This window comes from Zerene cesonia, chromosome 1 (genome assembly GCF_012273895.1).
Source record: "Zerene cesonia ecotype Mississippi chromosome 1, Zerene_cesonia_1.1, whole genome shotgun sequence".
Taxonomy (NCBI): Eukaryota; Metazoa; Arthropoda; class Insecta; order Lepidoptera; family Pieridae; genus Zerene; species Zerene cesonia.
Window position 1 is genome coordinate 4,736,782 of NC_052102.1, and position 15,254 is coordinate 4,752,035.

Genomic DNA, 15,254 nt, shown 5'->3' on the forward strand with positions numbered 1-15,254 from the left:
ATAGCAGCCAGGGATCACGTAGGTATATAAGAAACGATGTAAGAATTTTGAAATCAGTCCAGTAGTTCCTGAGATTAGTGCGTATAAACAAACTCTTCAGTTTTAGATATATCATTTTAAATTTATAAACAAATATTTTATTTTCGTATTAATTACTTCATTATTTTTAGAATTAATGCACACAGCAAACCTGAAAGTAGACGAAAGTATTATTTTTTTATCTAAACAAAAGATACCTAATGGTTTTAACTAAAAAATGTTTGTTTTCCGTAAATCAGCAAATTTTCTTTAAAAATACACAACATAGTTTAATTTACAGGAAATACACACATTGCACATACAATATAAATTAATTTATCGGTCATAATGCCATATCTATTGAGTTCAATTAAAGATTTAAGAAACAACAATAGGTACTCACCCTTGATAACTATATCACAACATTTCTTTTTCATAACTATTAAAATTAAAATTTTTATTTTAGCACTTACAATAACACTGTAATCACCTCACTTTACAAGCTTGACATATTATTCAAGTATACTTGGGCCGATTGAAATTCCCCGTATCAAAAACGTCATTATAATATTTATCAGTTGATAATTTGTTTATCGGCTATTAAAAGAGATTGGTGATCGTGATTTCTAAAATATTAAGGAAGCGGCATTTCGTATGATCCTTTCCTTTTTTATTAACGCATCGTAACTGTTTTTAAATTTAAAACATACAATTATTTAGTTATAATATAATATGCTAATATGTACTTAATATGGTCACAGAATAATAGGTACAAGTATGGTAGCTATGTTAGATATGATTAATAGAAAAGAATTAAAGACACTTGGATTCATACGAGTTTACAACATTTAGAAATTAACTATATATCACAAAATAACAATATCATCACGACAAGGCTATAGATGCTAGTATCCAAAAATAATCATGTAATGAATATTAAATGAAATTTTATCAGTTATCATTATAATTATCACAAATGCTACTAGAATTATCCTTGTACAAGGCCCTATCATAAAGAAAAGTCAGAAAGGATAATAAATATTTGAAATATTCCTGTAAATTAATATTGGGATTTTTCGAAATGCTAAATAAAGATCTCATTCTTCATATATATTGTTGAATTCTGAAATATTTTTATTTGATCATAATAAAAAAGATGCAAAGCATTTTTTACACTTTTATTACACACTTTTTAAATGCAGAATCACGGTACACACATAAATGTTCCTACACAAAATACAATTATACTAATATAATCAACACCTAGACCACATTAAATGCTTTTAATCCGTTATTTTTATAGACTATATCGAAGTGGAGAAATGAAAAAATATTATTGAATTTTTCATTCATCAAGCTTAATACCACATTGACACTTTCGCATGAATTCGATATTAAGCTTATCGTTATAAAGTGAAGTCCCGTTTCCCCTACTAGGGTATGGGGCAGATGATATAAATCTGTTTCACTGATCGATTTTCTTTATGGACAAGTAGGTGATCAGCCTTCTGTGTCCTGCCAGACCGAGACATTTTTTTATTGTCCCCACCGGGAATCGAACCCAGGACCTCTCGGTTCTACGCTCACGCGTTTACCACTGTACTAAGGAGGCGGTCGTTATAATACTTCGCAAATAATACTTAATTTTCGTCATGCTTTTGCTCGATAATAGCCAATATAAAACCATCAAGGATTACAATTCAATGTTTTTCATTACACACTTAATTTTGAGATTCATTCGAATTCCGATTCATGCTATAATCTTGCGTTTTACAGAAATCCAAAGGATCATCCATTTTACTGTAATTACTTAAACCTACGTGCGCCATTGAATCCGCAATACTAGTGGGTGCTTGATATGAGTGTGACGATAAAGGTATGGGCTGCGCATCTTCTTCTGTATGTTTTCTCACTTGACTGTAATCGGCTGCGTAGTCTGGTATAGTAGTCTTTTTCGTTAGCTCCAACATTTGATTGAGATAAGAATCACTACCAAGCCGAGAAGACATACTAAAATCTGTAGCGGTTGTCTCTAAACTCATTGATTTCGGTACATCCTTCGAGGACGTACTTGCCTCAGGTGTTTTCATTGGATCCAATAAAACATTATCTTTTACTTTCCCAGAAGATCCAAAATCAGGAGGGAGATAGGCGTCCTTGTTTCCTTTTAACAAATCGTGAGGAGATTTCATGAGTTGATTTTGATCTAACCCAACTTTGGTGGATATTGGACTACTGGTAGAAAGAGGCTTCAATAGAGATTCCTGCATTTTCAATAATGATGGAGATAAAAACATGTTATTAGCAGCTAGCGTAGACTTCGACATGGGATCTGGTATACCTAATATTCCGGCGCTAGAATATTTACTAGCTGAAAATAGTGCGTTAGCAATATCGGCGGAACTCATCATTAAATTAGACGCAACACTAGCAGGAATGGGTGCAGCAGAAGAAGTACAACTAGTGGAAGTACTTGTCGATGTTTTTTCATAATTGCCAATGCCACTTGTGAGACTTTGTAACGAAGCAGCGTATGATGGGAGTTCTGGCAACTTAGAACTAGATAATCCTGTCGCTAAATTCGTACCTAAGCCAGGTGTAAGGCCTGTCAACATACTATTAGCTGCTGCTAAGCTATCGAGTCCGCTGGCACCTAAAGATAACGGTATATTAGAAGGGCCCAAACCTAAGGCCATATTTGTTAACATATCCAAGCCAGTATGATATGCTGGTGGCAGAGGTGTAGATGACTTTGATGATTTTGACGATGTTGGCAAGACTGGAATGTTTAAAGGCGATTCAAATTTATGTGGTGATAAGGAACCTATCGCAGACGACACGTTTATTGGCGGAACACCGGCTGGTCTGCTAACCATTTGCTGCAAAGTACTGACTGAAGGAAAATTAGGTATTGAGGAAGTCTGGCTAGGTTTAGATGCAGGTATTGGTTGCGGCACTGCCAATAAAGCATCTAAATCCATTTTATCATCATTTTCAGATGCGCACCCCAATTCACCTTTAATAAAATGCCAAAGCAAACCGTCACTTTGTTCCCGTGGAAATTTCGGTGTTAATGTACATTTTAATTTATCTAGAAATGTTATGTCCGGTTTGAAATTATCTTTGAAATTTACAAATGTTTCATCAGCGTGAGTGAAATAATATTTTATGCTCCTCTTTATTTGCTCCATTGCGTGCGTTGTGAGATGACTATCGTGAATCATATTATATTGCAATAATAAAGGGCGCGGATATTCAGTAGGCCTCTGTTCTGATGGGGGCATTACCCAGAAAAACGTCAAAGAAGACTCCAAAACTGGACTCTCAGGGTTATATGGTGCTAAAAAATAAAAAGAAATATAGCAATTTAATTTTTGTCTTAATAATAATAAAGATATTTGTAACCATTTCAATATAATTCTATTCTATTTCAAAACTGTCAATGTACTTACAACAACTAACACCAATACAAGGTGTATAAGATATTTCTGAAGGACCACGCATTTTGATTTGGTACTCCAGTTGATTATCACAATCTCTAAGACTTGGCATAGCAGGATTAGTAGGGTGTGAATGGTACCACCCAAGCAGTGTAAGACCAAGTTTTTCTATTTCCATTTGTATTTCGAATTCAACCAGAACCCGTGGCTTGCTATCACTTTTACTTATCAAACATGGAAATGTGTGTGTAATAACAATATCTGAAATCAATAGAAGATGGTAAAGTTTCAAGCTTTTCAAGTTTCATATATTTGAATTTTATACAATTGACAACAAATAACTAATCATTAATTATATTATCATTTAGAAATTAAAGATATTTGAACGGATTTTAATGCGATTTATAAATTATATTAACATTTAACAGCAAACATGGTCATGGGGAGATGAAGATGTTACATAAAAAATCCATTAGACTTTAATTTCTAAATGGATAATACTTGCCTAACATCAAACACAAATGCCAAAAGCTTTGATTATTTATTCAACATTTATAAATACATTAAGCGGTTATGTGACACTTTTACTTGTGAATATTGTTATATTTAAAGTGTTGTCATCCTTAAACTAGTACAGATTAGGCTTACTATGTGAGTTCATATCCCATGTGCCAGCAAGATACCCATAGACTTCTTCTTTTTTTAAATGACAATGTATGTCAAGGACCAGGCTTGCATTGGAGCTTACAGATACTACAAAAGGTTGCACTTTTCCAGCAGATGAAAATGAAACAGCTTCAATCAGCATATTTGCATCGCTAAAATATGATTATATACCATATTAATGTTCATTTTACATGTTGCAGATTTTTTTTAACTTTTATTAAATAAACATTATAAATATGTAGTTCAGTAAAACACTTTTAATCTAAATCTATTAATTACAAAATTAACATAAATCATTACTTACTGTTGCATCATTCTATTTGGAACAGTATTGTGCTTCATAACAACTCTTTGTGGAGGAGGTTCAGGTGGGCTTTCAACTTCCATTTCTGTTTCCTCTGTTAATAAATTTAATCACAATCATAATATGCAATGTAAGTAGAAGTGAGATATAAAACTTAAAAAAACTACATATGACAAATCATTTTTTGGATTGATACCCTTGCTTGGGTTTTGTCTTAAAACTTTGTTAAGTATAAGACTCTAAAAGGATTTAAAGATTATTTAATAGTAACCATACACTATCGAAGAATAAGTATTTATCAAAGTAATGCCAATCTTACCATCACTATGCATATTTTCCCTTTGCAATTGTTTCTTCCGTAGATATGTTGCTTTGATTGTATCTAATTTCTTTCCTTTATACTTAACAGAGGCCCATCCACATCCTGATCTTTTATCTGGATTGATTATTCTCTTGCAGTGTATGGCCCATGCAGATGGAGAACAAAATATTGTTTCTGTCTCATGTGATTTAATTTTACCATCTGCTTGCAAATCGCCAACAAACTTTTGACCCTTAAGTTATTTATAGATAGACATTATAATTGGTTTCTAATTACAAAGGAACACTAAATTCAGTAAACCAAATTTATAATCAAATTAATTTGACTGATTATACCATTATTGATTTTGAAATTTAATATTGCAATTAAGAGACCATGCCACAAATCTACTCATTTTTATCATTTTAGTTCATTGTTTGTTAGGAAGGCAAGAAGTTGAATCATTATTTTTTGAAGATTATAAAAGTCATGTTCATACACTCACAGATGGAGCGAGTATTTTTCTAAATATAATAATAGCATTCATTCAAAACATTCAGAAAACTTTTTTGAAACAAAGTCAAGTTTGGCTGTTTTACTGAAAATTATAAAGGTCTTTACCATCAGAAAATTACAAATTTCATTTTTTACATATCTCAATAGAAATATTATAAGGTAAACAGTTTGTTTTAATATATATTTATAAGGTAACTATACACATACTCAAGACTTTGGAAAGAATATAATTTTTTATTTAGAATAATATCTTATAAAGTATCAAAATTTGCATACAAACAGCAGTTTACACATCGGTACTCCAGCAAGCGAATTAGTAGCATGGCCTCTTAAGGTTCAATGAAAATAGTTACCAAATACTCAATCGTCATTGCTGCAATTCCTGGTTCTAACATTTTATCCTCCAACAGCATTTGCAGAGTGACACCTCTTCCTGGCATGGACTTACTGCCTGTTTGTGCTTCAGACTCCTAAAATATCACAACATTATCTATTTATATAAAATTCTCGTGTCACAGTTTTCGTTGCCATACTCCTCCGAAACGGCTTGACCGATTCCTCTGAAATTTGGTAAGCATATTGGGTAGGTCTGAGAATCGGCCAACATCTATTTTTTATCCCGATATTCCTACGGGATACGGACTTACGCGGGTGAAACCGCGGGGCGCAGCTAGTTTGTTATAAAAATGAAAGCCTATATAGTACAAAACTCAATTATCTGATGAGTGACTAATTATATAATTAACTTTGAACAGGTAACAATTGTATTAATACTATAAACATGAATTTCTATTGAAAAATGGTATTTAGCAGCTTACTATTTATTTATACATCTAAGTAATAAATAATTTATTTATCACTTAATAGGCTTCTGTTCTATACACTCGCAAGTGCTTCTTATTCCAGGTAAATTTAATGTTTATCTGAATAATTCAAACAAAAATAAAAATAATAAAGTATGAAGGTAAATGTAATTAGTTAATTCTAAAAAATTTAACAGTACCTCATCAGTAAACTCTTCTCCACTAGCAATATCATCTTTCTCTTCTTTTTCTTCTTCATGAGGTTCCTTTCGAATTTCATTTGTTTTATCTTTCTGTTCTTCTAAACTTGTATTGCCACTAACGGATGTTGGTACTTCTAAGGCTGTACTATTTGCATATTGCCCACTACCAGACATTAACGCAGCGGCCAAATGAGAGGTTTGCAAATCCTCCATCGATTACAAATGTGCCGCAATTATTTTAAGAGCAACTAATGGGATTCTAAGTTAATATTTGCTCAGCACCAGGCACTTACTTAAAATTAAAAAAAAAACCATTCATAATAAGTAATCGGCGAACACTAACCTTTCAATATTAAGTAAAACGATACAAAAAAATCGAAAATATAATAATGTAAACAGACATGGGACAATTCACAATACACAAAACACAGTAAATGTAAATGTGTTGCCAATACACGTCTATAGATCTCCATCAAAGAGTAGTATAATACGGGTAATCTCCATCATCTTCTGATGTTAAAATTTTTATAAAATCAGATCAATTGAAATACATATTTGTAATTCAATAAATGCACTGTTAATGTAATGCATCATTAAGGAAATACATCATATCATTATATTAATTCAGATAAACCAAATTTTACAAAATAATACATCATAACTAGATACCAAAGTCATCAAACTGAATTCGAAAGTTTTCATAATATTTCATTAAATTTTTGAGAAGATTGAGTTAGATAATTATAACGAAGTTCCTACGTAATCCGTAAGATGCTTCAGTATACTTTAAATTATATTTGTAACCTATTGATTATCTTTATCTTAATCCCAGTAGAAAATCGCAAGCATATACATACAATATTTTTACCGTTTATTGTTTAGATATTCAAGTAGAAAAAAATGTATTTAAAGTATTAGTGTATTTTATAAAACACCCACATCCAGCATCCTATCTTATCCCTCTATTTAGTATTATGAATTATGATAGTTGCTATTGCTAATGTTTGTAAGAACTAAGAATGTAGGTAGAGACTAGAAAGTTTTGTAACTCATTTATCCGAAAACTATGTTCGAATTTTGGTGATACTGGGCAACGATGTAGCTTATGTTTAAGAATATAATATAATAAGAATTATATATTATTTGATTAGACATAGAATATTATACCCAGACATTAGTACATTTAAAAATTTACGGAGACTTGTTATACAACGTAAGTATTCAAATAAATGGATACTTTTATTTTTATTTAAATCACAAACTAAGCTGAATTTACTGACCGATCAATCGTCAACTTACTCTGTGGTTAAGGGTTGCTGACAAGTGACAATGACAAATATCCAAGCAAAAAATCTATTGATATTCGATCATTGAAAAGATTATTTTCATAATAATTAATGTAACATTGTGAAATATACCATACATTAAACAAAAACATCTAAATATTTTATTGATTAACTCAAGGAAAAGTTACAATTAAGTACTTTATTATAGTTGTGATACACACGAAATTCTTAATAAACTGGCTCCGATGTAGTAACAAGAAGAAATAATAAATAATTTCTCTTAATTATGGCTATTGTGAAAACTCCTGTTCTTAAAGTTATTTTGTGCGGTGAATATGGAGTTGGCAAAAGCTCTATATTCCGTCGATTTATTAATAACACTTTCCTTCCAAATTCGGACCGAAGATCGACCTTAGGATTAGACCATTTTGAAAAATTGTATCAAGTTGGGGATAAGGAAGTCAAGGTAATTTCCTAATTTAATTAGGTAAAAGATCTCTATCAACGCCCTAATTTCATATAACCTATATAACCTCATACTTTATAGTTACAGTTATGGGATACTGGTGGAATGGAAAGAATAGCCTCAGTTACATCCAGCTACTATAAGTTTGCAGAAGCTGCAATTTTAGTATTTTCCTTGGACAACATCTCATCTTTTCATGTATTAAGTCAACATTTGTTGGACATAGTTACTTATGCAGAGAATGCCAAAATTTACTTGTGTGGAAATAAATCTGATCTTGAAGGAAATTCTCCTCAAGTCACTGATGCTGATATTGAAGCATTTTGGTAAGATTTTTTGTAGAATTTTTATAACGAAACATCCATTCCAATTTATAACGAAGCATCCTCCTTCAGTATTACTAAGATTTTTGTAATCATTTAATTATTTGAATATAATAAATTGATACCTATGTACAAAACGTAAAAGCATATTAATGATTTCATAACAATTGTTATATTTATATCTACTATTAAGAATGTACTAACATATCCTAGTAATAAAATTATACATGTCATTATGTTTTTGTTACAGTGAACAATGTCACAATCTAATCAGTAGCATTTACAAAACATCATGTAAAACTGGAAAAGGTCTAGAAGAAATGTTTAGTGACATTGCTTTACAACTTGTGGAATCAAATCGATCGAGAATTGAATTACAAGCGTTAGATCACAACAGTTTTAAAATTTCACAGCCTGAACCTCAAGATGAGCCATCATGCAGTTGCTGACTGCATTGTGATTTACTTGAATGCTGAATCTCTGTTGTACCTTTTTATAAAGATTTATAGGAGTAAAATAGCTGTGAGAACAGATGTTTATATGCAACACATTTTGTCAACTGCTTTAAAATTTGTTTTAACACAATCATATGTTATTTTAAGGTTGTTAAGGTTGTCTATAAAATTACAGTGATTATTTTGTATTTTTTTTAAAGGTTGTATTTCAGTATTATACTTAGAATCAGGTGCAGATACAAAGTGCTGTGTACTAAAAACAAATGTGCTTTGTATCTTATTTTATAATACAAAACACATTTGTTAATTTTTTTTGTACATGTTAATTAAAAGATTGTAATGCTTTAAAACATTTTATTTTACATAATTTCTACTTATGTAGTGTATTTATTAAATTGTAAAATATAACAATACCTCTATACATTTGTTTAAGTAACAAACTAACAAATTTAAATTTGAACTTAAACAAATAACATATAGTAAGAATCCAGTGCTTTAATTTTATAATTTTACACAAGCTATTTGATGATGTCATTTATTTAAATAACATGAGAGGTGGAAGGACATAGAAGATGTGTAAACAGGTAATGCTAATTTTATATGGGTATTAATAATTTTGGTTAAATTAGCTTTTATCTATTCCAAAACAATAATTTAAAAACACAATAAACATTCAATATCAACAACAATTATTATATAATGTCAGATCTAAAAAATACAATCTGAAATCCTGTTACCTGTTTTTAATGTTTGACAGCTGTGTTGCGAAGGGGTTTCTTATTTAATATAATCAATAATGTATCATGACAAAATTGGCGTGCTTTGAATATTATGAATAAATGTATTGTATTTTAGTGTAATTATTTAAATGGCTCTAATTAAATTTATAATAATATTTTAGAATTTCATTTCTGTAAACATTCTCTTAAGTCATACAATCATAAATATTACAGATTAATATATCAGAACATAACCATGTTTGTTTAATTAAAAAAAAACACGTTTTTGTCTTTTATACAATGTAGGAACAAAAATTTACTTCAAACAGTATACATATGCTACTAACGAAAAAATTAGACCTTATCAAGGTTATCATTTAAATTTTATAATATCACAAAGTCATTCATACATGATTCGGTCATCTTTATATGCATACAAGAGTTGGTAAGGGGTACTTAATGTTGAGACCACTGAATTGTTTTGATGTCTACACCTTCCTGCACCATCTCCCAAAGAGGACTCATCTCCCTAAGACGCTCAACATGTCTTATAGTTTTTTCAGCTGTGTAATCTACTTCATCTGTTGTTGTAAATCTTCCCAAGCCAAATCTGCATAGAAAAGCATTTGTGAGATTTCCAATTGAATAAAAAAATAGTCAAAGAATCCGCTAAAGAAAAGAAACTATAAAGCAATCAAATTTATTATTACTTATATATTAAAATTTTATAAGCAGCTATTACAAATACTTTCACAATCAGTTGTATAGATGTTGAGATTCTATTAATAAAATAAAATTAAAGATATTTGGCCCATGATAATTGATTTTTTTACATATTTTTTATAAGAAAAAAAAACACATTTAAAGAATCAAACCTAATGGAACTATGCGCTAAATCTTCATCAGCTCCAATTGCTCTTAATACATATGATGGTTCCAGAGATGCCGATGTGCATGCTGAACCACTTGACAAGGCAATGTCTTTTAAAGCCATTAATAGTGATTCACCTGTAACAAAGTGCATTATATGAAAAATAAAATTATATATATTATATCTTATATCTTTAAACGAGCAATATATATATATAATTGGAATCTCGGAATCGGCTCCAACGATTTTCATGAAATTTAGTATATAGGGGGTTTCGGGGGCGATAAATCGATCTAGCTAGGAATCTTTTAGAAAATGTCATATTCGTGTTTTATCGACTTAAACTTACTTTTTTAACAAAGAGGAGGCGTTTGAGTAGTCCAAATTTATTATGACTCTTCCTGACACCTATTATTAATACTATTTTTTGGCGAATAATTAAAGTTAAAACAAAAAAAATACCGAGCAAAGCTCGGTCATTCAGGTACTAGGTTAATAATTGTTGCAAATTTAATATTTACTTTTGATTATTTTTTTAACATTTAATTGAATTTATTTTTAACAGTTGCATCAATGTTTATTGATTGAAATAATATCTGTAAAAATATTATATTTTTATATATTACATATGTCTATTAATTGTTACCTTCTACATATGCAAATGATAGGTTAATACATCCAGGATATGATTGTTCCTCATCACCATTTCTTATAACATGTGTCAATTTTGAGTTAATCTTGTCAAGGAATCTTTTAGCCAGTTGTTCCATCCATGCATGATCATAAGCCATTTCGCGTTGTGATATTTCACATGCAGCACCTAATAAATAATTTGTTTTAATATTAACCAATACAATAATTTTACCCATTGTCATAAATACAATGTAGGAGTCGCGTTTTTCAATTCAAAACATTTTGAAGGAATTAATAGAAGACAGGAGAAGATAGCAATCTGGTCTACTGTAAAATAATATATCTTATTAAAAAATATATTTATTTGAATAATTTTGCTTACTGATAATAAACTGTACAATAAAATGTACAAACTGATAATAAAATGTACAAACTATATTACTGTAAAGTTTTATACATCTAACAATATATAAATCCAAGTGGATTTATATATTGTTAGATGTATAAAACTTTACAGTAATATAGTTTGTACATCAGAATATCACATAGGCTGTAATTTAATATCTTTCAAGGAAGTCGGAAAAAGTCTGCCCTCTGAGAACAATTTTCACACGATTTGGCTAAACCGTTAGAGATAAATAAATATAACATACCGCAGGGTTGTTTGTCTTAAAAAGTTCGAAATAAAAGTCCGCAACACCATAAATATGACATTTATGTAATAACCACTATGACTAAAAAGTGAACCAATAAGTACAATTAAACAAGATAGTTTTTTACAACTCAAATTAGAATATTTTCTAAAATCGATATATTTGTGTATATTAATTTCAGGACAAATTATAAGCACCGCCATATATATAGCGGCGTAGTAACCTGTTATTTATTGAGGAATAGGTGGAAGGGCCTTTCTCTCTTCTCCGCATAACATATCATAAAATTTGATCCAAGTTTTGACGCGCTTCGAAATTAATAGTTATATAAGAACATATTTGTCAAGAAACTTTCGCAGACCAAATTATGATTTAAATGTGCATTGAGCGGCACTACTGCGCAGCTGTGTTCTCCTATAGAAATAAGTACCCCTCGTGTGTTTGCATAATATGTTATGAGCAGACATGTAAATTTTATTGATAAACATACTCAATTTGATACTGGCACATTAAATATTAGACACTTATGAAAAAATGCGATTTTAATCCACATATTATGTGTAGTAGTCTGCATCTTAAACTATTCAGTAGTTTATAAGAGATGATTATAGAGATCATATATTTTTTTATACATTGTAAAATATCTAGTAGGCCTTGTTTTTCTATTGGTATTTACAGTCCCAAATATCCAACTATTCAGTTTGTCATGTAAGAGGTACTAAAGTGTGTACCATTAAAATTTATTGTAACAAGATGATTTAAAGTAATTGCATAAATTTTAAGTGCAGTGGTGGCTCAGTTCTTAATACCTTGGACTTGAAGAGAAAAGTAAGATGTTCAAGATCAGTCCAGTGTGCAAGAAATAAATAGATTTTTTTAATTATCTGCTCATGATCAACTTCACCAGAGCTTGAAATGGTAAAGGAAAACATTGTGAGGAAACCACACTTGGCCAGGATGGTCTGCCACACTTGGCTAGGATGGTGGATTAAGGCCAGAACATATATGGGCTGATGATGATAACAAGTTATATTACCTAGTCCAACTACTAGTGGAGTTGGTACTGTGCCACTTCTCATTCCTCTTTCTTGCCCCCCTCCACTTTGGATTGGCTCAACACGAACTCTAGGTCTGCGTCTAATGTACAGAGCGCCAACTCCCTTTGGTCCATAAATTTTATGACCAGATATAGACATCAAGTCAATATTCATTTCATTCACATCAAGAGGTATTTTTCCTAAAGCTTGTGCTGCATCAGTGTGGAAGAATATTTTATTTTTCTTACATATTGCTCCAATATCGGCTATAGGTTGTTTAACACCTGAAAAATTTTAATTTTTTTTTTACAAAATGTCTCAGACTTAGTATACAGTATAACTGTTCATATAACATTAAAATCTTACCAATTTCATTATTAACAGTCATTATTGAAACCAAACTCGTTTCGGGAGTGATAGCAGCCTCTAAATCCTGCAACTTTATAATACCATTTGTGCCAACAGGCAAATATGTGACCTTAAAGCCTTCTCCTTCTAATACTCTGCATGAATCTAAAACACACTTATGTTCCTGCAATGTAATATCAATGTGTTATTATATTTATTTTCATTTCATTCATTTTTAAGCTAAGAAGTAAACATACATTTCAAACTAGGAGTCAAACAGGCTAGACCTTAATAAATATTTTTAATATTTGAAAAATTAATTGAGCTGGAGTTATTTATTTTTTTTATTTTTTTTAGTTTACATCTATATTTAAATAAATGCATAGTAACTGGAACCATCAACTGTATTTTACAATTAAACCAGGTACTTATAAATGATGAGTAATAAATTTTCTAAGAAGTGTTATGGTATATTTTTCCTCAAGATTTTTTTGTAGTAATTAAATATAAAATAACTATATTTTCTCAAATGATTTGATTCCAGAAAAATACAAATAAGGTTTTATTCTTTGTTCAATCATTCTCATCTCTGAACAGCTAAAAATATTTAATGAAACTATTTATTCTACTCTTTATAACATAAGAATTAATACAGCATTTTTTTTTATTACTTGATAATTCTGTTTGTTCTCAACCAATTGATAGGGAATTGATGTAATTTGTTCCTATTTTAGAATTAAGTCTGTCAGAACCTTTTTATAAAAAATAATTATTTGTGTTAGTAGTCACTTTAGTATATAATATGCAAAAAAATATATTAAAGTGATATTAAGTGCAAAAAAAGTTGATTTAATATTTATAATCACTTATAATAAAAAAGCAGTGTATTTTATAGAACTTACAATCTGTGTAGTAACAACATGCTTTTTTCTTGGTGCATAGAATCTTGCTACTCCTTTAATTGATATATTATTTGATTCTGTTGCTCCAGAAGTAAATATTATTTCTTTAGGATCAGCTCCTATCAAATTTGCAACTTGTTCTCTTGCTTTCTCAACGGCAGCTTCACTCTCCCATCCATAGGCATGGGTTCTTGAATGAGGGTTACCATGGTGACTTACAAGATAGGGCAGCATAGCATCTAAAACTCTAGGATCCTGAAAATCATGCATTTCAGTAATAAGTGATATAGCATGATAAATTGTATTATTCATAAAATCTTTTATTCAATAATATACAGCTGAAGAGTTTATTTGTATGTTTAAACATACTATTCTCAGCAAGTTCTGAACTAATTAGAAAAATTCTTTTACCATTGAATGTGTACATGATTCCATAGTGATATTCCCTGTATATTTACTTTGAACGAAACCAAGGCGGACCAGTAGTATGATTCTAAAAAGAAATAAATAAATCCTTGTGAGGTTATTTTATTTAACTCACCATTGGTGTTGTAGCTTGTGCGTCGAAATACAATGGTCTTCCAACTTCCTCATGCTTTAGTGAAAACTTATCAGCGTCAACTAAAATAGAATCAATATTAGATTTGGTAATTATTTATACATTGCATCACTATATTTTGAGCATTGTTTACCGGAGTTCGATAAGGATTTTGTTCCTAGTAAGATTGTACGAAGCGCTAATTCTTGCTGAGATCCTCTACTGAGCCCAGACTTTGGGAATCCTGGTACCACACTTTTTAGTATTACTCGAAACATTTTAATTATTTTTTAATTTTGAGATGTTTTTCAAGTCATTAACTATCTTCTACATACCGTCTGTCATATGCGTAGGTGACAGAATACGGAATTGACAAATGACAATGGTATCGAACGACAATTGACAGAATTGATTGCCATTACAATAAAATAGGTGTGGGGAAATGGCTATACCAATTTAAATACAGTTTTACTTAATAATCATACGATCTTAACTTAACAAATGTATTTACTTTATTTCAATCAAAAAATCCGACATTGATTGATAACTCTCTTTTTTTATGTGGGAGTCGAGCATTCTTTGGCACGGATTGGGTCAGCTCACACCGGGGAGACACTACACCCGCACAAAAAACCGGCGTGAAATATTAACTCGCTATTGTGTTTCGTATGGTAATTGGGGGGGGGGGGGGGGGGGGGGCGGAGGCCCGTTTCCTTTTCCTCGCCCTTCCCAGTCCATTCCTTCTTTCCAGTGATCCATCTTTTTCTTATCC

At 30.6% G+C, this 15,254-nt stretch overlaps 3 protein-coding genes across 3 annotated transcripts; 1 reads left to right on the forward strand and 2 right to left on the reverse strand.

Moving 5' to 3' along the window:
* Positions 1-1,182: 1,182 nt before the first annotated feature.
* LOC119829291 (MPN domain-containing protein CG4751) lies at positions 1,183-6,689 on the reverse strand. The gene is made up of 7 exons (XM_038351740.1): positions 6,249-6,689; positions 5,599-5,715; positions 4,748-4,982; positions 4,429-4,522; positions 4,107-4,276; positions 3,471-3,719; positions 1,183-3,358 (listed from the first exon to the last, which is right to left on the reverse strand). The coding sequence occupies exons 1-7, from the start codon at positions 6,462-6,464 to the stop codon at positions 1,740-1,742; spliced, it is 2,700 nt and encodes an 899-aa protein (XP_038207668.1). The 5' UTR covers positions 6,465-6,689; the 3' UTR covers positions 1,183-1,739.
* Positions 6,690-7,567: 878 nt separating this feature from the next.
* Positions 7,568-9,175, forward strand: LOC119840666 (ras-related protein Rab-14). The gene is made up of 3 exons (XM_038367367.1): positions 7,568-8,003; positions 8,085-8,329; positions 8,577-9,175. The coding sequence occupies exons 1-3, from the start codon at positions 7,824-7,826 to the stop codon at positions 8,773-8,775; spliced, it is 624 nt and encodes a 207-aa protein (XP_038223295.1). The 5' UTR covers positions 7,568-7,823; the 3' UTR covers positions 8,776-9,175.
* A 35-nt stretch (positions 9,176-9,210) lies between these two features.
* Positions 9,211-14,840, reverse strand: LOC119829829 (cysteine desulfurase, mitochondrial). Its single transcript, XM_038352551.1, has 8 exons — positions 14,637-14,840; positions 14,486-14,565; positions 13,945-14,199; positions 13,061-13,226; positions 12,694-12,978; positions 11,018-11,191; positions 10,376-10,508; positions 9,211-10,110 (listed from the first exon to the last, which is right to left on the reverse strand). Exons 1-8 carry the CDS (start codon positions 14,758-14,760, stop codon positions 9,957-9,959), a joined length of 1,371 nt encoding a protein of 456 aa, XP_038208479.1. The 5' UTR covers positions 14,761-14,840; the 3' UTR covers positions 9,211-9,956.
* Between the last annotated feature and the right edge of the window lie 414 nt (positions 14,841-15,254).

What these genes read in the sequence shown, in the direction of transcription:
- LOC119829291 (XM_038351740.1), bottom strand. Translation starts at nt 6,464, where the DNA reads ATGGAGGATTTGCAAACCTCTCATTTGGCCGCTGCGTTAATGTCTGGT. An exon ending in CCAAATAGAATGATGCAACA is followed by an intron (nt 4,277 to 4,428) that starts GTAAGTAATGAT and finishes ATCATATTTTAG; the next exon opens with CGATGCAAATATGCTGATTG. An exon ending in TTGTATTGGTGTTAGTTGTT is followed by an intron (nt 3,359 to 3,470) that starts GTAAGTACATTG and finishes TTTATTTTTTAG; the next exon opens with CACCATATAACCCTGAGAGT.
- LOC119840666 (XM_038367367.1), top strand. Translation starts at nt 7,824, where the DNA reads ATGGCTATTGTGAAAACTCCTGTTCTTAAAGTTATTTTGTGCGGTGAA. An exon ending in TTGGGGATAAGGAAGTCAAG is followed by an intron (nt 8,004 to 8,084) that starts GTAATTTCCTAA and finishes CATACTTTATAG; the next exon opens with TTACAGTTATGGGATACTGG. An exon ending in GCTGATATTGAAGCATTTTG is followed by an intron (nt 8,330 to 8,576) that starts GTAAGATTTTTT and finishes TTTTTGTTACAG; the next exon opens with TGAACAATGTCACAATCTAA.
- LOC119829829 (XM_038352551.1), bottom strand. Translation starts at nt 14,760, where the DNA reads ATGTTTCGAGTAATACTAAAAAGTGTGGTACCAGGATTCCCAAAGTCT. An exon ending in CACAAGCTACAACACCAATG is followed by an intron (nt 14,200 to 14,485) that starts GTGAGTTAAATA and finishes CATGATTTTCAG; the next exon opens with GATCCTAGAGTTTTAGATGC. An exon ending in TTAGCGCATAGTTCCATTAG is followed by an intron (nt 10,111 to 10,375) that starts GTTTGATTCTTT and finishes TTTTCTATGCAG; the next exon opens with ATTTGGCTTGGGAAGATTTA.